Consider the following 25,828-nt stretch of genomic DNA (forward strand, 5'->3'; position numbering starts at 1 on the left):
CTCCACCCTTTGGAGAAGGACTTTAGGTCCACTCAACCATGTCTAGATTGGATACTATATATTACTTTCTGATGCCCTCCTGTTTAGGGTTGATTCTGTTATCCATCCCCTTGTGATCTTGGATCATGCCCCAGGTTCTGTGACTCCTTCTGTGACAAAAAGTTTCCTTTGTAAAACCGAATTTAAATGCAGATTTCCTGCCTATCTGGCTAAGGATGAGAAATTTCAGCATCAGTTACGGTACTGGTGGCGTGATTTTGACTATCACAATGCGATACATAAAAACAATCCCCACCTGTATCGGGGGACGGCCAAGGTGGTCATTCGTGGTAAAATAATGGCATATGTTTCCTCAACTAAAAAAGAAACCTTAAGCAAATATTGTGTCACTTGTCATACCACCATGCAGGCATACGTGGTATATAAATCCTCACTGTCCTTGTCTGATAAAGAATCTTGGATGCAAGCGAAAAAATCCTGTGATTTTTGGATTGGCCAGTACAACGCCACTATTACTATTCGCTCTTACCGCGAGGTGGAGTTTTTTTTAGGTATGGTAATAAATCTGGGAAGTTGCTGGCCAATCTTGCAAAAGGTTTTAGAGCCCCCCCCCCACATTACAGCTATAAATGACAAGTACCGTGACAACACCTCTCAAAACACAAATTTTACTCAGGGAAAGACTTTTTTTGGACCGTTTAGGTCTTCCGCAGTTAACGAAGGAGGAACTAAACTATTTAAATGGGTCTATAACGGAAGAAGAAGTGCTCAGGGCTATCAAGAATTCCGGCAATTATAAGGCACCTGGCCCAGATGGTTTTCCATCTGAGTTTTACAAAATTTTAATCAATGAGGTTACACCGTCATTGTTATCACTGTACAACTCCATGTACTCTCAAGCCTCTTACCTAGAATCTGGATGGCTAGCGTTTATTAAAGTTCTTCCGAAACAGTATAAGGATCCTTTGGATCCTAGCTCCTACCGTCCTATATCTTTGTAGAATAGGAAAGATATAGAATGGGCATCCTCCCTTGATTGGTCAGTCCTGCACAAATGGGCTTTATTTTGGAGAAATCCACTACCTATAATATTTGAAAGGTACTTAAACGTTCTAAAGCATGCTAGATTGGATAGATCTTCTCAGGTATCATCAGCTCTTTTAGCCTTAGATGCTGAGAAGCGGTTGCCCACTGTCTCCTCTCCTCTTCAACCTAGCTATTGAACTTCTAGCATGATCTTTTTGCGATCTAAAAATAAATGATGGAGTTGAGATAGGGGGTAAACATATTAGTTTGGCAATGTTTGCAGATGATATAATGCTCTTTCTTAAGGACCTGGTCAACAAACATATACAATCTTTTGGTGGCTTCTCAGGCTTTAAAATTAACTATACGAAAAGCGAACTGTTGGGCCTCTCCCCGACCCCATCTAGAGAATTATTGGTTTGTGCAGAGTCCTTGGGTCTTAAGCTACCAAAGTCATACCTTCTTTACTTGGGAATTAAAATATCACATTCTACTTCAGATATGTACAATTTAAATTATTCCCCACTTATCACTAAAATTCTGGATGAGCTGAAGTGGTGGAAAACTCTACCTCTATCATTGATGGGACGCTGCCATCTTATTAAGATGATCAGCTTTGCAAGACTACTGTATCCTATGCAGACATTGCCTTTTCTGTTACGTTATACTGATGTTAAGAAACTCCACTCGGCTTTCACCTCTTATTTGGCAAGGTAAAGCCCCCCCCCCCCCATTTCTAGAATTAAATTGTCTTAATCTAAACAGAATTTAGGGGTGGGTCTTCTGCATTTGGGAAAATACAATCTAGCCTGTATATTTAGATATATAAAAGACTGGTGGCACAACACTAAGCATTACACGTTGACAAGCAAGGAGTCTTTGTTAGTACGGCCCTTCTCACTTTTAGGACTCTTAAATACTTTATTTTCCCTTGTTCCTCACGAATTTAAAAGTAATCTCTTGCTGTGTGACACTCTGGTGGCCTGGCGGGAAATAAAAAAGTTATTTAGGTGCCATATAAGGCCCACTACTGCTACCCCTCTGCGCTCTACACCTTACTTTTCTCAGGGCCTTGAATACAAGGCATTTAAAGTATGGGATGAGAGGGGCCTTAGATGTCTGGGACAAATGTTAGACGATACACAACTTCTTCCATTTGACACGCTTAGAGTCATATACGCACTGCCACCACATTACTTTATATACTATTTAAGTCAAAACCACCTTTTTTGGTTCCACCACCTTTCGCTCCAACCTATCACTGCCACCAGTGGTCACACTTCTTTTGGGTGACGCTTCTACTAAATACTCCATATCCCTGCTTTATCCTCGCTTAATGGAAAGTACTGTCCCCACACCTATTTTACCGTCCTTTGTACTGAAATGGGCATATTGTTTTGGACCTTTCCCCCACAGATACACTGGATCTTTTGGAGACTAGTTGGGAGCGTGTGCGCAAGATAATGATCAGTGAACAATGGAGAGAAGTCCATTTTAAAATTATCCATAGAGCATATTATGCTTTTGATATACCTGTTAAACCCAGTGCATTTGCCTCCAGGCTTACTGCATGGCCTAAGTGTGCCTACAACAGAGCATCATTGGAGCATGCCCTTTGGAACTGCCCTGTTATTTCCCAATACCGGAAAAAAGTTATGCAATTAGTCGCAGGGCAAGCTAGACAACTACGTCCACATTTGGCCCTCTTCCACGATGTTTCCACAATAACACTCCCTAATATGACGCAATCACAATCTTCAATTTCTAAATTTGAGCATCTCTGTCTTTTAGCAGTTAAGAAATGTATATTGAACAATGGATAGACCCCCTTCACTCCACTACCTCGCAACTTTTACAATATCTGCAAGCTATAATGGTTATAGATAAAACCGAAGCTACTCAGCACAGTGATTACCCATCCACAAAGGTTCTTTGACACTTGGATGAACAATTTACGACACACTATCACCCGCCCAACTCAACAATATTGTTAAGCTCTTTCGCCATACGGTCTGGTATGACACCAGGAACCTCCACCCATCCTAATTCTTACTTGACTATGGGTGACTCATTAGGTATTGGCGAGATATGATTGAATAAAGATTGGTGGATGTTGTATATATGTCCTATTTGGAAATTTGTGGCTATTTTGTGAAAGTGCTTTGAAATATTAAAATAAAGCGTTCGATTGCTTTTGGGACCTCTGGAGCAACGCCCAGCAACTGATTCTTGGCAATAGCCATTTGCTGTGTTGTGTTATTGGTTATGTACCGTTAATTTTGTTGATTTGACTTTTTTGAACAGAAATTTGGAAAATGGTGTAAGGGCAGGAGAAATACCTGTTTGATACTATGTTATTTATTGTCTATGATTATTTGTATATTTCTTTCTGCCAATAAAGATAAAAAAAAAAAAAAAAACTGCTCAAAAGTCAGAGCTTGATGTGCATTGTAATGAGTGAAATAAGTATTTGATCCCGTATCAACCAGTCTGGAGACTGGCTGGGCCACTCCAGGACCTTCATGTGCTTCTTCTGGAGCCACTCCGTCCATTGTCCCTTCGATGCAGTGAAGGTGTCCTGTCCCCTTAGTAGAAAAACACCCCCAAAGCATAATGTGTCCACCTCTATGTTTGACGGTGGGGATGGTGTTCTTGGGGTCATAGGCAGCATTCCTCCTCCTCCAAACACGGCCAGTTGAGTTGATGCCAAAGAGCTCAATTTTAGTCTCATCTTACCACTACACTTTCACCCAATTCTCCTCCAGATCATTCAGATGTTCATTGGCAAACTGCAGACGGGCCTGTACATATACTGTCTTGAGCAGGGGGATCTTGCGGGCTCTGCAAGATTTCATGCCTTGTTACCATTTGTTTTCTTGGTGACTATGGTCCCACCTGTCCTGAGATCATTGTCAAGTTCCCCCCGTGTAGTTCTGGGCTGCTTCGTCACCGTTCTCATGATCATTGCAACTCCACGAGGGGAGATCTTGCATGGAGCCCCAGACTGAGGGAGACTGACAATTATTTTGTGTTTCTTCCATTTGCAAATTATCGTGCCAACTGTTGTCACCTTCTCACCCAGCTGCTTGGCGATAGTCTTGTAGCCCAGTCAGACTTGTGTAGGTCTACAATCTTGTCCCTGACATCCTTAGACAGCTCTTCGGTCTTCGCCATGGTGGCTAGTTTAGAATATGATTGATTACTTCTGTGAACAGGTGTCTTTTCTACAGGTACTGTAGCTTGGGTTACTCCCTTACAGAGGGTGCTCCTAATCTCAGCTCGTTACCTGCATATAGTGAAGATACCTGGGAGCCTGAAATCTTGCTGGTTGATAGGGGGTAAAATACCTATTTTATTCATTACAATGCACATCAAGCTCTGACTTTTGAGCACTGTGTTTTTGAGGGTTCTCTTGTTGTTATTCGGTCTGTCACAGCTACAGTAAACCTACCATTACAATTATAGACTGCTCATTTCTTTGTCAGAGGGCAAATGTACAAAATCAGCAGGGGATCAAATACTTCTTTCCCTCACTGTAAGAAAAGTATCTTTTAACCTGCATTTGACTGTAAGCTGAATTAAGCTCATGCATACTGTTTTTGCATTTCTGTTGACAATGGAAATGGGCAGTTCTGGCAAAAACAAAGCTCATTTACACAGACCTCAAAAGTCTAGCAACACCAAAGGGTGACAGAAATGACAAAAAAAAAAAAAAATTACTTTTAGCGAGTTACATACACACAGTTTTTTATACTTACCAGTTGGAGGTAAATGTAAAACCAACAAAAGGTAGAAGATGGGCAGAAAACCCATTGAGGTTATTTGGAGGTAATGTTTCCTGCAGAAATGTAAAGCGAGATCTAATTTGTGATATGTAAAAGGACAGCTAAAGAGCTCTGCAAAACTCAAACTACAAATTCAGAAGCACAAACATCACATGGCTGTAAATCTGTAAATCTTGCTCTTAAAAATAGACACCAGAAAATAGAAGAAAAAAAAAAGCCTATGGCTGGGTGCTTTCAGGCATGAAGAGAAGGAGGCTGGGATGTGTCAGCAGCGCTGACTGTATCAGGTTGGGAGTTGCCCTGCATTACAACCACTGCTGTGCAGTGCTATATATAATGGCTGGCTGCCTCCACAAAGAGATGGAGGGCAAATAAGGTAATATATCTCAGAAAGTGGGGGAAAGTGGGTTTCTAGATTAAAGACAATATTGGTGACTAGTCATTTTTTTCTTGGTCTGCATTTTTAGGCACAGCTTCCAGAGTTAGTTGAAAAAAAGTTACACTAATTTTAAATGTAACAACTAAAGAATAAATCACCACCTACCCAATTTTTCAGAGAGTCATCATCCACATCAAAGTTAGAGGTGTCTGCTGGGTTGTCCACATCAGGGATGTAAGGTGTAACAGCAGTATGTATATTATCCCAATCTACCCCACTAAAGAATGGATGTTTCTTGAAATCACTGACACCTCCTCTTCCAAGCCGTTTCTCTTGCCTGCATATAAGTTGCCTGATGAGATCCTTTGCATGTTCAGATACATCAGTAATGTCAGAAGGAAACTGCAGATGTTCCTGTACCAGATAATATTAGTTAAATAGATTGTATTCAAATGCAGAAATTAGTTTGTAATCTAATGGTAAACAATGAGAATTAAAATAAAATATATAAAATTTTTAGGATGACCACATTATTATTCGTGTGCAATTACCCTGCCAAAACAAATATCTTTTCTACTACCATCACAAAAATACTATTCTAAATTCATTTTGAGCATCAGAAGTTCCCAATTTTACATCACTTTTGTTATTTTTATTCACAGGCAAGGCTGCTACCTTTTCCAGGACATTTACAGGCCTAACGATCTATTTAGTAGGATCTCTTCCCTTTTACAAAAGCAACCAACAAGTCCCATTTTACCAGCTGTTGGGCAAATCTATGCACAGAAGAAGGTACATTATCTACCTATTCCTGTGGCTGGTTTAGTTTGGTTCCACAAAGCATATACACAAAGTGGAAACTTTATATTCTTTTTCATAAACTTTTAGTTGTTTTAACAGTGGCACAAATAAAAAATTAGGACCATTTTAACATTTTTACAATTATGATTTTAAAAAAAAAATACGCTAAATAACCACTCCTATCTAAAATACAAAAACAATATTCTGTGAAGAACTTATAAAAAAAACAAATGCAGGTTTGATAAAAACATTTACAGAACTAAAAGAATGTTTATACCTCATGATTCATTATTTTTCCATAGGTCTCTACAAGTGACTCGGCATAGAAAGGAGTCTCTCCAAACAGAAGTTCATACATGGAGACTCCTAGAGACCACCAGTCACACTCTGTCCCATACTTCCCTTTGCCATCTTCCATGGCTTGTAAAATTTCAGGTGAAATATAATCAGGTGTGCCAACAGCCACTGATGTTTCCACCTGTAGAAAAACAAAAGAAAATATTAAAAAAAAAAATTCTAGCTAGGTCCTTTGGTAGTAATGTGCTTCAGCTTTATGTCAGCCTTAATGTTGTGTAGTTGATTTAAGGGTTTGTTGGACATTAACAGTTGCAGCCGATTTACATGAATAGATGGAGAAGGGGGAGGGGGCACACATACACCCTAAGACCACCTATGACTAATGCTGGAATGATAACAATGTTAAGTAATATTTTTCTATACAAACACATTAGTAGGGTAACATTTGAGGTGTAATGTCCAGTCTTTACGCCAAAGCAGGCCACCAACTTATGTGTACAAGATTGAACCAGTTGAGCCCAATTACTATAACTGCAGGCCTAGTGCTCAGGTCATCCAGTTGCCTATGAGTCAACACCACCATGGACACAACCCCTGGGAAGTGTCTTCATCTCAGCCTGAGCTTGCGTTATTCCTACAGTATTACTTATGTCAACCAGTATTACAACAGTATTACTTGGACTGACAACCTGGGATGCTATTGGACTGGTCAGAAAGATGAACGATTTACGGTATTAACAGACTTTAAAAAAAATGTTAGACTAAGTTAGAGTTAAAAAAAAAAAAAAAAAATCACTAGCTAACCTTAGCAGATTAGTACTTAATGTACAATAATGTTCTTATTGTAAGCAGACTGCTTTTCTCTTAAACCCTATCCCAGTAATGGTGGACACAGAGACCACAAATCTCTCTAACAGGGTTATGTACATAAAAAACAAAAAAATAACAAAACTTTAAAAATTGACTCAAGTTGTTATCCTTTTCCCCATGTTACCATGGGGAAAAATTAAAAGGGTGGAAAAGGCTTTTTTTGCTCTCTTCATTTCTTTGCTGGTTGACAATTTCTGAAGAAAATATTAATTCTTTTACAACATCAAAACTTTAACTATAGCTAGTATAACCACACTACCACCTCGTTTAGGCGATTTTAATACTAAATTTAGTTTATTTATTCTAAAGCACAGAACAATTCTCGTTTATTACGAAATGTATACTTACCAAGCCATCTGGTCTCATCTTCAGACATGATCCAAAGTCTGCAAGTCTGATGTGGCCTTTCATGTCAATGAGAATGTTATCTGGTTTTATATCCCTGAGCAGAAAAAAAAAAAAACACTGAAAAACACAAGGAACAAAAAAAAAAAAACCACTACACTCAAAATGTTGTGTAGTATTAGTATTTAAATATTTTTATATATAAATGAAGGACTCCAAAGTGACCAAGAAAACACTTGCAGTGTTGTGGATCTGCAGCATGTCCCCCTCTTCGTTTCCCAAATAGAGTTATGTGTGATAAATCTAATTATAACAATGAATTTCCATGCCCAGAAAAAACTATAGTTTTGTGAGATCCCAGCTTAAGGACTAAAACTGCAGAGTTCAAGTAACCATTGGCTTCTGATACTTTAAAACTACTAGACAGGTATAGAAGGAATAAATGTTCTGATTGGCAGACCACCCTATATTCTTGTTCTAGAGGCAATTTGATCATGTCAATTAAAAGCCATTAAAAAAAACTGCCCAGAGACGGCCCAAAACAGAGATTATGTATGCTTCCATTTCTGACCTGTTTTTAAAAGATACCGCTTGACTGGTTGGTATTCTGATCATCTCCCTTTAATACCTTCAGAATCACTTAACCAAAATGAGAATGCAGCTCAGGTGTTTAGCTAATTGCCACACAACTTACTGAACACATAGGAGTTTTATATATTTAGAATGAGTTAATGAATGGAAGATAACATAATATCTCAGTATAGGGCCCTCTAACCTACAATTCTTGCCATCACCAGTGCAGTCAATAGGTTTATTACAGAGAACCTTTCACCCTCGAGTACAATTTGGTCCTAAATTCACATGTGATGGGTACATATTGATTCTCTTACCACAAAACTGCGACTCAACAAGTATTTTAGGGATAACTTCTCATTAGGTTCAGCTGCCTAAAGTTATTCCCAAAATGCCTACCATGATCCAACAGGCAGACAAGGAAGGAGTTTGATATTGTGTAAATGAGCACAGGAGAAGTTTTTCCATTGGTGGCACCTGGACACAATACATAGACCAACCGGGGGCAACAGCAGAAAGCAAAAAATTATGAACTACTTCAGTCTTTATCTGGCTAGCCCTTATTACCTTACATAGTCTCAGCTTATCTATCTTCTACCTCCTAAGTCTCTGCTGTCCTCAGTTCTTTCTATATCTGAGCTGACTAATGCCCCTTTCATTTTCTTTGCTGTGAGAGCATTCTACTCTGTGGCTGACTGCTGACAGAACACTAAAATGTGTCAAAGCTCCCAGTTTTGGGAAGCCAAAATGAGGGCTCCCCGCAATGAAGAAAAAGGCTTGAGTTTGGGTTGATGGCACTAACAAGCTGATGTATCGTTTTGTTTTTGGCCATCAAGTTGAACACAGTCTGTCTACACTGATGCCAAGTTTGTTTACAGCTTTGCAGAATGCTTTTTGTTGCAAATACCAGTTGAGCCAGTTCCCTTAAAGATGTATTTGAACATTCTTTATAAGGTAAGTAAATTAAAATTTCTGTCACTATGGTGCTTTGCACGGTTCACCTCCTATTTTATAATTACAGAGTAGTTCTAGGTAATATGGTCTAGTATATTTAAAGGGTAACCACTGCTATTACATTTGTTAATTTACAATTGGTTTAAAAATTTGTCTACTTGTGACTTTAAACTAGGGTTATTATTTCTCTGCAATTAACTTGGTTTCTGCTATTGATGCCTAATTTTCTGGTGTAGACTGGATAGCTTTAGGTAGAACTAAAATTAAAAAAAAAAATCCTTAATGTAGTTCACTGTCTTTTAGAGTGCTACACAACATTTTGCTGCCATTTTTCCTGTTAACTCTGCATTTATCAATATGGCGTGATTCTGTGTTTAAAAGCCCTAAAAACAGTCAACCCAAAATAATAATATACAATTCAGCAGAAACAGTACATTAAAAGTCAATTTTAATTAAGTATCTTTACATTCTTAAATGTTTATTGGTGAAAAGGCACAAAAGTAAATGAGACTTTGGGGTCCACATGACTAGTTTAGCTCAGGGCAAAGATATGGTTACACTTAATAACTGTATTAGATGCCTTTACTCAGTCATCTTACCTATGTACGTAATTCAGGTTATGTATAGAGTCTATGGCCAATACCATTTCTGCCAAGTAAAAGCGAGCCATGTCTTCCGGTAGGCGATCTTCAAACTTGCTAAGCAAAGTCAGTAAATCTCCTCCAACATAGTAATCCATAACAAGATACTTAAAAAAAAAAATTGTATGGTTGCACATTTAGATCATTAGAATTATATGTAAACATTCAATTTTTTGTTTAGTGTAATGATTGTATATTTGCTCAAATAGTCATCCATTTGTCTTTTGTTGCAGTTTCCTATTATGCCAACAGTGAATATAACAATTATATTCCTTTAAAAATGTATTGAATAAACAAAAAAAAAAAACAAAAATACAAAAACAAAGACATCAACAAAATCAAAGAAATTGAAAAAGAGAAAAATAACAATAGTTATAATAAGTTTCAACTTTGATGGAAGTATTTTAAAAACAAGAGCCATCTGAAGATCTGTATCTCCCAAATCTTCTGTTATCTTTAGGGATTTTGATAGTTCTAAATTATTTGATAGAACCTAAATTATAAGGGTGCTAGTAAGTGTATAAAAATTGAGTTAAATGAACCTTCCTTCCTTTTCACCCATCTAATGACTGTATAAAACAATATAAAAGTGATAAAGAAGCTTTGGGGGTTACCTTGTTTAGGAGAGCAACACAGGGAACCATGCCCTCTTGGACTAAAAGACAGACAAAATTAAGAACCTCCGAAGGACAGTGACAATAGTAATGGGGGAGGGATATCTGGTCATAAGCCAGCAATGCATGGTAAATCATTTCCACTGGAAATTCCCATATTATGCCTCTGAACAGGTAGGACTTGTTTTTCCACTACTAAAAGCTCCTCTTTACCTTAATGAGATGAACATTTTCATATTCACTAAGAATGAATACTGATCCCAGACTTTTAGAAGCTCCCAGAGAGCCAGATGTGAAACTTTTTAACTGAAGAAAACGAACAACAGATAGGAGTTGGTTTATTCAGTGTTTCTGGATTTTTTAAATTTTTGTAAAATAGTTTATTTTAGTTTTAATGTATGATGGTACTAGTGAGTATTGTTTGAAAGTACATGTTGATTCACTTTAACTTGTGTGACCACCACGTATCCATTGCATCTAGCATGTAAATACAGAAACTGTATTTCACTATAATTTGAATTTCTTAAAATTGGCATCCATCAACCTCATATTAATACATATATTGGTGTTGACCAGAAAAAGGTTTTCAGTTGGTTTGGTTTCTAAGGAATTTGGTTTCTAACTATTTATGGAACCATAGGTTAGGAAAGTTTCATTTTCATATAAAATTATGTAAATATTTGATACCTAAGGGGACCATCTACTAAATATTTAAAATCTGGTAGTTGCAAGTTTAAACCAAAGTGGATTATAAAGGGGAATTATTTAGTATTTTTAAAATTTGAGTTGCTTTTAGTGAAGCAGATAGGTTAGCAATTCCATTGTAAATATGAAAGGACCTACAATAAATAAGATAAGACAGTGATTTATAGGAGGACATAATGGAAGCTTAAAGAGCTGTATTAGCTTGGTTTATAGTGGGACCAGCTGTGATGCTAAAGAATACAGTTGCTAATTAGGGAATGCTAGGCTGCAGCTGGCAGTTGTATTACAAAGGCAGTGAATGAAAGCCTAGGTGTGGTTTGACACCATAAGAAATGAAGAATTATGTTACAGAAATAAAATAGTATATATATTTTGTTGGTGGAATTGTATATGGACTTAAAATTAAATATGGGAAAAAGTATAGATTTTTTTTTCCCGAAACACCTTGACAGAGATTTTAAAGAAATTATGAGGTGCGATTTGACAATCTATTAGGTAAACAAGTATATTGTATGCATAGAAACAGATATTTTCTTCTAAAATGTTAAGTTTCTATTCCCCTATATTCAGGCTGATAAATATGAACATACAAAATGGTCCATTTTACATGTAAATTAACCTATGCTGATAACATAAAACCAGAACTCACAGCAAACAGATAATGAGATGAGATAATTCGGTATAATGTATAGTAATATATTTTTCTAACACACCTCCCTAGTGTCCGTCACATACCTATAGACAAAACCACATAAATATATTTTCTATTATTTTGTATTGGATTGGATACAGGACTTTAAATTCAATCCAATACAAAATGAGAACAAAATTCAAACTCTCATTATGTATTGGATTGAATACAAACTCCTGTATCCAATCCAATTCAAAATACATACTTTGTATTTATTTTTAATTGAAACTCATTCATTCATTTTGTATTAGATTGAATACAAACTCCTGTATTCAATCCAATACAAAATGAATGAATGAGTTTCAATTTGAATTTCCCACACACGCGCCAACGTCATCACGCACGCACAAGAAGCCGGCCGGCTGTTTTTTTCTCCGCCGGCCGGCTTCTTGTTTCAGAGATCACCCAGCGCTGGAACGAGAAGGACGTAGGACGATCAGCGGGACCAGGCAAGAAGCCGGCCGGCATCTTACCGGTCCCGCTGGTATAGGAGACGGCACCCGACGCTGCAGGACGACGCTGGAACACGGACCCGACGCTGGAACACGGACCCGACGCTGGATGAGCACAGCGGGACCAGGTAAGTGGGATTTTAATATAGGCAAAAAAGTACGGGGTTATCGAAAGTTGCAAAAAATTTTTGCACGAAAAAGTACGGGGTTAGCGGTTGGGAGGTTAAAGTTGTTGTATGTTTACCCACCATCTCTCATAAACACAGCCTCCCACAGCTCCTAGAAGTCTACCAAGGTTAGGTACTGCCAACAACTCACTATGCCAGGTTTTATTTCCTAGATTTTTACAGCAGCTCCACGCTAATCCTGTGTTGCTCTAGTCAAACTAGGGTTGTGATAGCTAAATATTTGGATATTCTTAACAGTCAAAAAAAAAAAAAAGTGTAATTATGCTTAAAGCTGACCTAAGGTCTCTCCATGACTAGACAATCATCACCCAAGCTTTAATCAGGAAATGAAAAAGAAGAAACACACAGAGATAAGATGCGTTGCACTACTGAAGGGGTTTCAATGTTAAACACACTGCATAGATACATTTAAAATAGAGATGAATGTGGGCTGTAAAAAGCACACCTTTTATTCTGAAAACATACATAAATATTTTTTTACCAACCTGAAATATTCAGTTGCTGTTTGCAATCTGGGAAAAAAATCATAAACTACACCTATACACTACAACTTACAATTGTTGTTTGTTGGTACTAATTACCACCTACCCACCTCGAAGACTAAAAGAGCACACTTTATTGCTCATTATAAACAAAAACTCTTCCCATTTAATAACAATGTTTGCATTGATCATTGCTTCTTCCTTTGCCTTGTGTTGCCAGAAAGATGAAAGTCTATATTTCGGACTATAAAATTACAATTGTGACATGGTCATTACCAATATCTAAAATTAAATAGATAACAAAGATATCAATTGTAATATATAACTATTCTAATAGAAAAATTCCAAATGCTCCCTTGTAGATCTTGTACATCTAAAACAAATTATGACCTTATAAATGATAGTATGGTTAGATTTTTTTCATCATGAAAGCCTGGGCTAGCTAATTACTGCACAGTCACATATGAAGGGTACCAAATAGACAGCATAGAGCTCCCTACTTAACTGACCTGGACAGTGGCAAAGTAAATGGGTCATAACACTCATAACTCCCGGCTATAGTGCACTAGGCCCTTCCTCTCTAAGCAAATACCCACTTTTAAAGACTCAAATCTTTCATGTTTTTCTTTGGCTGTAGTGCTGCAGGCATGGTTATGATGAAAGAACCTTGGTTTGGACTACTGAAATGTATTCTGTGTTTCTGGTACTGTCACCCTATTAGTATTGTGTATATGCATGCATATTTTTACTTTACTTATTTTTAATTCTGGAACAAAACATAATCAACAAAATGTCAGAAAAAAAGCAGAAATTCTTACCAGGTAGCTATCATCATGAAATGCATAGTGTAAGCTTGGAATCCACTGTGTGTCTCCTTTTACTAAAACATCCCTTTCTTCACGAAAACAAGCAGTCTGCAAAATATATAATCAATAGATATAGTCACTATAGTTTTGAAGCTAACAAAAATTAATTCTTTATGATTATCAAATTTTTTTTAAGCTTAATGCTGTATATCAGGACTGAATAGGATTTTAAAGAATGCAGAATATACTGCAGGGAAAGTTGTATTCATAATATTTTTTTTTTATTTACAAATCATCTTTTTTCATGACCAAGGGGATTTTAAGATTTTGGGACACCATTACAGTGATAAGAAAACGATCAGACGACATTTTTCTATTAACATGATAAAATAAGGTTACGGATGAGTAGAAGACTCATAATAACATCAACTGCTAAAAATCACCTCATAGCTGTCACTGTAGTTAATTTGCAGCCCCTAACAACTATGAATTTAAGTTCACAACTATGGAGTATACATATAAGTTCACACAAATAGCCCATGTTTTCAGAAAATGGGAGTGGAAAAATAGAGCACCCAGAGGAACACACAGACACCTCTGTGAATTTTCACATTGACACTCCGTTGTGGGCGCCAGATCATGTGTTTAAAATTCATCTGGAGCCATCAAAATAGTAATTTAAACGTTGGTAGTAGTTATGAAAGGGCTAATTGTGGCAGCTAAAAGCAAACATATTACATTGTCAATTTTTTTTTAGGTTAACACACACCCCATTTGCAGTAGTTGTATTTCATTGTGAAAGACATTTACTAACTGCTACATATCTCACTGCACAGAAATTTGTGTTATCAAAAATGCTTCTTCACTAGACCAGAAATATACAGTACAAAAAGAACAGGGGTTCCTGAGTCACTGGAATGGTAAAAGATGAGCTGAGATGCCTGTCTGTACATGTGTGATCTCTGGAAGGCATCCCAGACATGTCAGCGAATAGGACTAGTGACACATCTTGGCATTCCAGTTTGACATAAACTGAGGGGAATAAAAGGTAAGCACTGCATCTCCCAAAGTCCAAAGTACTTGTAGTCCCTTCAGACTGCAAACCACCGATAAATGTATTTAAAAAAACTTGCAGGTTTTTCAGGACAATCAGGTATCACCTGCCCCTTCTGGAATGAAGGCCCTACTTAGACACAATTTTTTAATTATTTCGAGGAATTCCCCCTGACATTGACGAGATCTAAAATACATGGTACCAGCACTAGTTCAGTGCCACTAAACTCACAAATTATTACTTTTTTTCTCCCCATTAATTTACTTTTGATAACACTTGGGTCATCTAATGTGTATTGGCCAAGCATTAAAATGTGTTAATGATTTATTCCTTGCTTTTTTTAGTTTGTTACAGGTTTAAAGGGTTACAAAGTATGCCCTTTTGTCTAAGATTTTTTAAAAGATCTGCATGGACACAACACAGGTTTCTTTGTGGTATACATGGCCTTGGCTTTAGAGCTGGCAACCAATAAACCGTTTATAAAATAACTTCTAAAACCATGCTTTCCTGTTCTAATTTGGCTTGTGCTGACTCATAAATAAGCATATAATCTATAGAAGTGTCTTTTCAACAAGCTGTCATCCTCCCTTTTCCCATTTCATTTCAAAGGATTTATTCGCAGCTACGAATGATTGGTTTGCCATTTAGAAAAAAATAAACCTTGCTAAAGAAGGGAACAAAAAAAAAGAAAAGAAAAAAAGGAGTGCTTGATATATTTATATGTGCATTCAACAATAAGAACTCCACAGTCACATTGAACACAACCAGAGATTGACTGCAAATGTAGTACAAAATGTCCGATGCTGTCAACTACATGCAACAAATCAGGCAAAAGTTATGATAATTAAGTTTTAACTTGTATGCATCACAAGAATAACCCTACCATAAAAAGAATTGTTATAACAATGTACCTAGTTAGTATTGCTGAATCCTGGCTTTGTTATTCGCATGACTGGGCTGTCAATATTAATGGGTATACTCTCTTTTGTAAAGACAAAAGAAAGGGTGGTGGTGTCTGTCTATGTGAGAAGAAAAAAGAAATTGCGGATGGAACAAGCAATGAGGTTGAGGCATTATGGGTGGAGTTGAATGTGGGTTTGAATAACACAATTAATTATTGGAGTCTGCTATAGGCCCCCCAGTGCTAGTGAAGAAATAGGAAATCAACTCATAGCACAGATAGAAAAAGCAGCAAAAAATGGAAGTGTTTTATTCGTGGGAGATTTCAACTACCTTGACTACATTGACTGGAGTAATGGCACTACAGGAACAGCAAAAGGGAGGAAATTTGTGAATTTAATACAAGATATTTTTATGGTACAGTTTATAGAAGCCCCAACTAGAAATTATACTCTGCTGGACCTAGTTCTTTCTAACAATGCGGAGCATATAACAAATGTGCAAAAAAAAAGAGAATCTGGGTAGCAGTGACCATAATATGATTTCATTTAATGTAAGCTGTAAACAGGAAGCAAAAACAGGAAAGATAAAAACATTTAATTTTAAGAGAGCAAATTTTCTCTGTGACTTAGACTGGGAGACAATATTGTCCTCAAAGAACACAGAACAGAAATGGGAATGTTTCAATTCTGTTCTACAAAAGCAAACTGAAATATATATTCCAATGGGTAATAAGTTTAGGAGGCTAAAATTAAAACCTATGTGGCTCACAGCTGATGTTAAAAAACCCTTAGGGAACAAGAAAAGGGCATTCCAAAAATATAAAAATGAAGGATCACCTTCATCATTTGAAACCTTTAAAGAATATAACAAAAGATGTAAAAAGGAGATAAAATGTGCAAAACTTCAAAATAAAAGACAGATTGCAAAGGAAAGGTAAATAAAGTGTAAAGCAAACACCAAATTTTTTTCTAATATATTAATAGCAAAAAGATCAGATCTGAGCATGTAGGCTCCTTAAAAGATGTCGTTGGGTTGGTAACTGGAAATAAAGACAAGGCAGATTTACTAAACACTTTTTTTAGCTCTGTGTACACAAAGGAAAATGGCAGAGCTCAAGTCCAAATTTATAATAGCAATGTCACTGCCTTAAATGAGTCACAATAGCTCAGAATTGATGGATTACATCCACGTGTCCTCAAAGAGCTAAGCTTTGTTATTTCAAAACCATTATTTCTAATTTTTAGAGACATTTCAGTCACTGGCAAGGTATCGATGGATTGGCGTAAGGCAAATGTGGTTCCTATCTTCAAAAAGGGAGCAAAGTCAGGTAACTACAGACCCGTTAGTTTAACGTCCATAGTTGGAAAGGTCTTAAGAGAGTTTGATCAAGAACTACATAGAGGAGTTTATGCTAGAAAATAATATTATAAGTGATAGTCAGCATGGCTTCAAGAAAGACAGAAGTTGTCAAACAACTTTACTCGCTTTTTATGAGGAAGTAGGTAAACAGGTAGACAGTGGAATAGCAGTTGATATAATGTACTTTGCTAAAGCATTTGACACTGTACCCCACAGATGGTTAATATGCAAGTCGATACGTTTGGAAAAGTCAATATGTAAATGGATAGAGTACTGGCTTAAAGATCGCATCCAGAGACTTGTAATTATTAATTCATACTCTGAATGGTCTAGGGTTATTAGTGGTGTACCCCAGGGTTCAGTGTTGGGACCTTTACTGTTTAACATCTATATAAATGATATAATTTGGGATTAAAAAGTACCATTTCTGCGTTTACAGATGACACTAAACTATGTAATGGAATTATGTCCATACAGGATGTCTATAGTCTACAAGAAGACCTGGATGTACTGTTTGATTGGGCAGCCAAGTGTCAAATGAAATTACAGATGCATTGTTAGAAAGAAATGTTAAATTTTGCACTTGGGAGCCAACAACATGCATGCTTCATACTGTCTAGGGGGAATACATTTGGGGGAGTCAGAAATGGAAAAGGATCTGGGGGTTCTGGTAGATCATAGGCTTAACAACAGCATGCAATGCCAACCTGCAATATCTAAAGCTAGCAAAGTACTTTATTGTATTAAAAGAGGAATAGACTGCAGAGGTGGAGACATTACCCTGCCCCTGTACAAAGCATTGGTCAGACCACATCTGGAATATGCAGTCCAGTTTTGGGCACCAGTTCACAAAAAGGACATTTATGAATTGGAGAGAGTGCAGAGAAGGGCAACTAAATTAATAAAAGGAATGGAGGAGCTGAGCTATGAGGAGAGATTAGCTGAATTGAATCTATCCCCGCTTGAGAAGAGACGTTTAAGGAGGGGATATGATCACCCTGTATAAACAGTCCATATAGAGAACTCTCCTCCCCATTAGTCACTTTGAGATCATTGCAAAGAACAAGAGGGCACTCTTTGCGTCTGGAGGAAAAGAAGTTTAAGCTCGGGATAAGGAAGGGATTCTTCACTAAGATCTGTGAAAATGTGGAATCGGCTCCCTCAGGAAGTAGTTTCAGCAACTACTATAGATTGCTTTAGGAAAAAGCTGGATGCTTTTCTAGAAGCACAGAATATACCGGTATTAAGGCTTTAAAGTACAAAATAACAGTGACTGTTGATCCAGGGAACATCTCATTGCCTCATGGAATCGGGAAGGAATTTTTTTCCCCTGTTGAAGCAAAAATTGTACAAGGGTTTTTTTTTGCCTGCCTCTAGACCAACTATGTCTTTTATGGTTTTATATCTGGGATATGTTTATTTCCCTAGTGGTTAAACTTGATGGACTGATGTCTTTTTTTTAACCTAACCTACTATGTAACCTAAAAGGAAGATTAGCAAAGATCTCATTGGAGAACAATTTTGAACACATTTTTTGTTGACTTCAATTTTTAAGGTTAATTAAAATAAAAAAAAAAAGATATGCCGATTCTGAAAGTACAGTAAGTTTTCTTCCATCACGTCAGGTTTTTTCTCTACCACTTATATTAATGTGATTACTGTAGCGTGGATTTGTATAGGCTATTCACTTACACGCAAGACAGTGTAGTCAGAGGTTGCGAGTTGCTCTACGTAGTGAATAGGCAAAATGTATTTTTCTATTTACACATTTATTTCCTTTCTTTCAGATCATGTCTGGCTCTGCTGTTTCCCGTCATAAGTGCCTAAACAACCCTTATTACTTTTGTTATATCTGTGGCAGTTTCACCATTCCCAGTCAAAGGGCGAGCATCAGCACATTTGTAGATGAAGCCTATTTTCCACATTTCAAAGTTAAATTTGGTGATCAAGTTAAGACTTGGGCCCCTCATAAGGTGTGCAAACAGTGTGTCAAGGGTTTACGGATGTGGACAAAGGGAACATGTAATAGGATGCCATTTGGGATACCTATGGTTTGGCGAGAGCCAGGAGATCATTTCAGTGACCAATGCGTTTGTATAGTGAAAACCTCAGGATATAACAAGAAAAATAAATGTAAGAGTATTCTAGCCTACCATCGGCTATACGACAGAGGCTCATTCAGATGAAATCCCAGTGCCAGTTTTCGTTACACTACCCTCTCTTGAAGAACATGATTATGGTAATGAACTAGGTGACAACAATGATGAAGAGTTTGAAACTGAAGAGGACTCTGTTCGTAAGGGATTTGATCAGCATGAGTTGAGCGATTTGGCACGTGATTTGGGACTATCAAAGAAGGCTTCAGGACTCCTAGCATCACGACTGTGTGAGAAAAACTTACTTGAAAAAGGAAAGAAGGTATTGTACTTTTGAACCAGGGAAATTGCATTTCTGCAGTACATTAGAACTAACAGTAGCTTTGTGTATTGCCATAACATTAAACCATAAACCTGGTTTAATGGAGGATTTTGGAAATCCAATCTATAACTCAACTGAGTGGTGATATTTTATCGATAGCTCAAAGCGGAGCTTAAAGTGTGTCCTCCTTCACAATGGCAATATATTTGGGTCAGTCCCCATTCAGTTTCTCTTTGTGAAGAATATGCAGTCATAAAGAGAGTCATTGAGTTGTTGCAATATCACCAACAAAATTGGGTCATCTGTGTTGACCTTAAAATGGTAATCTTCCTTCTTGTCAGCAACGCGGATACACCAAGTATCCCTGTGTATCCCAAGTGTCCCATGTGGGACAGCAGAGCTTGTGAGAGGCATTGGGTTAATAGAAAGATTAATTTCCCACCTCTGCACATGAAACTGGTGAAGCACTTCGGTAAAGCTTTGCCAACTTAAGGAGACTGTTTCAAGTACCTTATTTTGGCATTTCCTAGCCTGTCATTTGAAAAAATAAAGGCTGGTGTGTTTGATGGTCCACAGATTCAGCAACTCATCAAAGATGAACATTTCATCAGGACAATGTCAGAAATCGAAAAGAATGCTTGGTTATCATTCAAAGCCAGTCAAGGAAAGCAAACAATTACACAGAAATTGTCCAGAAACTCTTGGAGAGCTACAAGATGCGTGGTTGCAATATGAGCATCAAGGTGTATTTTCTGCATAGCCATCTTTCCAACTTCCCGGAAAACCTTGGTGCAGTCATTGATGAGCAAGATGAACGATTCCACCAAGATTTGAAGGTCATCGAAGGAAGGTATCAGGGTAGGTGGGAAGTACATATGATGGCTGACTAATGTTGGAGCATCCAGCGAGATTGTCCTAACACTGAACACTCCAGGAAAATCTATAAGCGTAAATTTTTACCTTAACAGCTTACCCGAATAATTTTCAAAAGTCACAGTAACAATAAATCCTTTGTATGAACAAAAGAAATTTCAATAAAAAGTACATTCAAGTTATTTTATTAAATGTAAAATTTGTATGTTGTTTTGACAAAAATGAAGGGTACCCTGTATCATAAAAACTGGATGTGATAGCAAAATACTGGGGTCATTTCTGGATTCACCACCCAAAAATTAGTAAAAAAACAAGTGTAAGTTTCACTCAACAAAAAATGTGTTCCCAGTGTATTCTTTCTGCCTATTCAATGTGCCACTGGTGTAAATATTAACCTGGGGTCCCATATCCTGCTTTAGCTGTGCTTTTATATGTAAGTATGTATGTTCCACCATCATTCGAAAACGCATGGAGACATTTTAACTTGCCATACATATGACTGACACTTGTGTGAGTGCACCAGTCATCTTTCTACAGCATTGTGCTATATGTCAGAGCTATATTTGCTGATCACTAGTGTTGGTGTTCAAATTCGGGTTGTCCCTATATTCAACGCAAAAATGGCGGTTCGAATTCAGGCAGACCCGACCCGAAAAACACAGAATTCGACTTTGCGAATTCGTGTTTAAAAAAAAAAAAAAAAAAAAAAAAAACCTCTAAATAGTTTCTCCATTGAGAGTTCATCTGAATTCAGTTTCCACAGTCACCAGGCTGTACTTATCATTGATCACTGATAAGTACAGCCCGGGGAGCGTGGGAACTTGAAGTCACAGCTGATAGGAGGCACAAGAGTGCTTTTAATCTGCAGTTCGTCAGTTGTGGCTGCAAAGTTCCCACAGTCACCGGGCTAGTGACTGTGGGAACTTTGCAGCCACAACTGATTGGAGGAGGCACGTGAGTGCTTCCAATTAGCTGTGAATGCAGATTAACTGCTGTTCCGTATGTGTTCTTGGATAGAGAATCTCTAACATACTACAGTTACGCTAGGGTTGCAAGAGCAATCAGGGGAGCGGAGCTGTCAGCTTCACTCCCGATTGCTTTTGCAGTTCTACACGGTCCCAAAAAAACCCAAATGCCCCCCATCATGGACTTTAATGGTGTTCGAATTCGGCATTCGATCACCCAAAAAATGTCGGGCCATTCAATCAAATAGCTGCCGAATTGAACACTCGACCAACTGTTTGACCAACACTAGTGATCACTAAGAAAAGCATTGAGACATTTCAACCAAATTTGCTAGACATATTATTCAGACTCATGTGAGTGCACCGCTGATCTTTGTACAGCGCTGTGGTATATGTCAGCGGTATATTTGATTTGTATGTGCGTATGTATTGCTCAATGACAGTGTGCCTTTTGCTTACATACTTTTTGAGTGCAATCAAAGGCAAAAAGAAAATGAAACACCGTAGCCAAGAAAATCCCGAGGACAGGAAGAGATGACTTGCCATGCTGTGCGAGAGAGCTACTACATCTAGAGCTTCAGAGAGAATACAACAGCGTGAGTTCCGAGTACAGGAAATGAGAGAAAGAGCTACTACATCTAGAGCTTTAGAGAAAGTACAACAGTGTAAGACCCGAGTACACTAGCAATGATAGAAAGACCTACTACATCTAGAGCTTCAGAGACAGTACAACAGCATGAGACCTGAGTACACAAAATGAGAGAAAGAGCCAGACGGTCACGGACTGCACAACAACATTTTAGCTTAGGATTGGAAGGATTTCACCATGATCCACACAAAGACTACGCACAGCATACAAGTGTTTGTAGTTACTGTCAAGCCAAGAAGTTTAAATCTCCTGGTATTTGCTGCAAAAAAGAGAAAAATCAAACTCTGCCAACTGGAAACACAACAAAAACTTTGGAATTACACATCAGCAAACACCTCAGTGTCAAAGTATTTTCCAAATAACATCAGAAAATACAACATATGTTTCCAAATGACATTCGGCACCACATCAGTTGTTCAACAGCCTGGATTTCCATCCACATTCACGGTGCAAGGGCAAATTTACCATAAAGCAGGATTGTTACTTCCGCTACCAGATCAACCACCAAAATTTCTACAACTATATTTTATTGAAAACAAACAAATAGAAACTGACCAGAGGTGCACCTACATCTCAGGAACAACATTTCAGATTGTCTTAAAGTTACAAAGGATGTTTCATGAGCACAACGTTCTTATTAAAACATTTCAAAACAGGACTGGAACATATGCCATTAAATTTAGTATATTTTATTGTATTTTAATTTAATTGTATATTGTTCTTATACTTTTAAAACCTGTAAAAAAACATTTCTTTGATTTACCACTATAGCTTTATTTGATTCCTTTTCCTGTATAAGATTGCAATTAATACCCGGGCAACGTCGGGTATTCAGTTAGTGTATATATAAAAGCAGTAGTGCTACAGTCTGCATAAATTATGAAAACTGTGGAATGGATAAAGGACAGTATCACAAAAAAAAGTCCAGTTTAGATGTGCTTAGTCATCAGTACTTTGTCTGGATTACAAAGTTTATGATGATCTTGGGTTTTTACAGAACATGGAGGGTCCCAACAACTGTCAAGCTTGTTCTTTTCAAAACCCTATCCTGTATGTGCAGTTCTTCATGTGTTGCTCCTAATATCCTTCTTAACATTTCTAGAAGATAAAATAGTACCTCAGCTCGTTTTAGCATCTCCCATTTGTGTAGAATTTTCATGGCAAAGATCTTCCCATTGCCTTTCATTTTCACCACAGCTACCTGATAGGCAGAAATCAAAGGGTTAATGATAATGGCACTAGTATACAAACAAGCCTCAGAAGCCAACAGAGAAAAATAAAAGTATGCATATTAAACCTGCCTTGTTCTTTCTTCGACAACATGCCACAGATTTTAAACAATTAGACCTCGTGTTATTAAGATAACAAAAACAGACAGTACGGATGTGCAAAATAAACCTTTACCTTTTCATTTGTCACATGATTCATCAACATTATAGTAACACTTGCAATTTCTTTTTTGTTTAACTACCTGTGTTTTTGGATGTTTCTATCTATTTCTATGCTACTATCCGTTGCATCCCGGGCTTCTACTGCATCATCCATGGGCAAGGCATGCAAAGCACGGGTGGGAAAGCTTCCCCCTACCCCAGCATTTTCCAGATCAGCCATTCATATGGGATTTTATTCTGGATCGCTCACTGGGTCCCTCGCTGGCTTCCAAGATAGTGGCAGCTCCCTCTCCTCACATGTGGCAGTGGGATGGCAGAGAACGGGGTCCTCTACCCTGCTGCCTCTCCTCAAATAAGCCTCACACGGTCCCCAGAACTGCAACCCACTCCACTAGATGAGCGGACCCCAGAAGCTTTTAGGCAAGGAGTAACCTTCCCAGCTCAGAGCACCCCATCCCAGGGACCCTGCTGGACTCCCATTCCAGGCCCTCTTCTCTATGCTAAATTGATCTCCTTTCTGAAAGGATCATCAGAAGCTCCTAGCGTCACAGTGGAGGGGGAATCTGCTACTTTGACTTTGGGGACTCTTCCTTCTTCCAGAGAGCATGCCAAGGGACCCTTTTCTCTGGGTGATACTTCCCCATCTCCCTTGGCAACAATATATGCAGCTTTTACCCACTTAGGCAGATTTTCAAAATTTGGTGGTTGAAGTTCAGGCGACTTGTCGTTCAGAAATTGGAGCCTTACGTGCCGATTTGCAGGCCCTGGCGGGCAGAGTGGATGAATTGAATGATAATGTTTAGCAAGCCAAGGGTGATATTGAAGCTCTCACAAATCTCTTGAAAGTTCCCAAAAATTTAGGGATCCTTATCGCTTGTGTGAGGACCTGGACAATAAGAGCCACAGAAATATTATTAGAGTCAGAGGCCTGCCTGAAGCCACTCAGGATGCAGATTTGAAGTTGGTTCTACAGGCATTTTTTTTAGTGGAGTTCTGGGGCGTTCTTCTCGGGAGATTAAGATCGTCAGAGCCTTCAGACAACCTGGCACTACGTCCAGGCCCTGTGATGTTTTATGGCACTTGGAGGATGCTGACCTGAAGGGTGAGATTATGTCCACTGCCAAAAATATGCGTAACCTTGAATTTGATGGTGCACCCCTTCAGCTTTTTCAGGATCTGTCGTGGCATACATTGCAACAGCACTGCCTCTTGCAACAGCTTTTGCCTGTGCTGAAGGACAATTGTTTCCTGTACAGATGGGGCTTTCCTTTTAGCTGTTCAGCTCGCAGAGATGGGAAAACTTCCACGCTTCGTCACCCGGAGGATGTCTTGGCCTTCTGCAGACTTGAGTATTGTTTTTGTTATTTGCACGTATGTTGCTGAACTGAATGCTAATATGTTGCCCTTGCCCTAAATGTTACTCTATGTTGGATGCTCGGTTCCTATAGTGGCCCCGGGGGGGGGCCTGGTGCTGAGCACGGCTTTGGTTTGGCAGGCCGACGGGTTCACCCTGGCACTGGGACACTGCCAGTGGTCGGTGCTATCCACTCCTGTAATGACTTGTTTACAGTTACTTGGTCTCTCTCATGCCCCCTTGGGCTCTCTGCACCTCTGTGTTCACCCGTCAGTAGATATTGTTCCCTGGAAACCCTGAGGGGTTGGCAGGGACCGACAGGTGTCAGACCCTCCTTGGTCGCTGTTAGGGGACTTGCAATTTGCTGGTTAGTTCTTGTCTGGATTCCTTTTGGATCTACTTCCCTCCTGTACTCCTTGGATCCCTTCCTGCTTTTGTTTTGTTTGTGGACTGTGACTTGTCTTGCTTTGTTCTGGGTCCGGCCTGGGGCACCAATGCCCGAGTATGTAAAACAGTGACCCAAATACAGGACAAAATCAGTTCCTCTCCAAAACATTATCACATTTCGAGAAGTTTGACCACACCTTTTTAATTTTTGGTGGAGATTTTAATTTGACGTTCTCCCCTACGCAAAATAGACTTACTATACACACTGCCTCTCCTTCTCCACAGGTGGTACAACAATCTTGAGTTTTTAGACACCAACTTTATGATAATTGGCCAAATCACCATCTCACGGGGAGGCAGTTTTCTTTTTATTCCCCTCCTCACTGCACCCACTCCCGAATCGATTATATTTTTACTAACCTTCCGTTGCTACAGAACAGTGTGTCTTTAGAGATCCACCCTATTACCTGGTCAGATCACGCCCCGCTCACAATAGATGTTACTCTTTCCCCCACAACGGTTAGAGTCTGCCATTGGAGGATGAATGATTTCTTGCTTAAAAATTAAGATACCAAATCAGCTCCTGCTCAGGGTGTACAACATTTTCAGGAAAACATGGGCTTAGTGACACATGAATTCACATTTTGGGAGGCCCATAAGGCGGTCTTTCAGGGGCTTTGTACATCCCTAAGTTCCGGCCCTATGTGGGACTCCAACTTACAACACTCCATTAATGTGCACGCTTTACGTACTGCAGAGGCAAAGTATGCTCGAAAGCCAACTTTGGGTCTCCTATATGAGTTAACCACCCTCTGTTCTAGATAAGGGCTCTAGAACTACGGAAAGTTAGTTGGATGATGCAAAGA

General features: G+C 38.5%; 1 protein-coding gene across 7 annotated transcripts in view; it reads right to left on the reverse strand.

Moving 5' to 3' along the window:
* CDC42BPG (CDC42 binding protein kinase gamma) overlaps positions 1-25,828 on the reverse strand; it is a 135,972-nt gene that overhangs the window by 82,465 nt on the left and 27,679 nt on the right. For all 7 annotated transcript variants that reach the window (XR_011922103.1, XR_011922104.1, XM_072421345.1 and 4 more), the window contains exons 3-9: positions 22,948-23,031; positions 13,622-13,717; positions 9,630-9,778; positions 7,507-7,600; positions 6,269-6,469; positions 5,356-5,604; positions 4,785-4,864 (exon numbers count right to left, since the gene is read on the reverse strand). Coding sequence is in view for 5 of the 7 variants with exons in the window: in XM_072421345.1 (XP_072277446.1) it covers positions 4,785-4,864; positions 5,356-5,604; positions 6,269-6,469; positions 7,507-7,600; positions 9,630-9,778; positions 13,622-13,717; positions 22,948-23,031 (953 nt within the window). In the remaining 2 variants the exon portion in view is untranslated. The remainder of the gene's footprint in view (positions 1-4,784; positions 4,865-5,355; positions 5,605-6,268; positions 6,470-7,506; positions 7,601-9,629; positions 9,779-13,621; positions 13,718-22,947; positions 23,032-25,828) is intronic.

Source organism: Pyxicephalus adspersus, chromosome 9 (genome assembly GCF_032062135.1).
Source record: "Pyxicephalus adspersus chromosome 9, UCB_Pads_2.0, whole genome shotgun sequence".
NCBI lineage: Eukaryota > Metazoa > Chordata > Amphibia > Anura > Pyxicephalidae > Pyxicephalus > Pyxicephalus adspersus.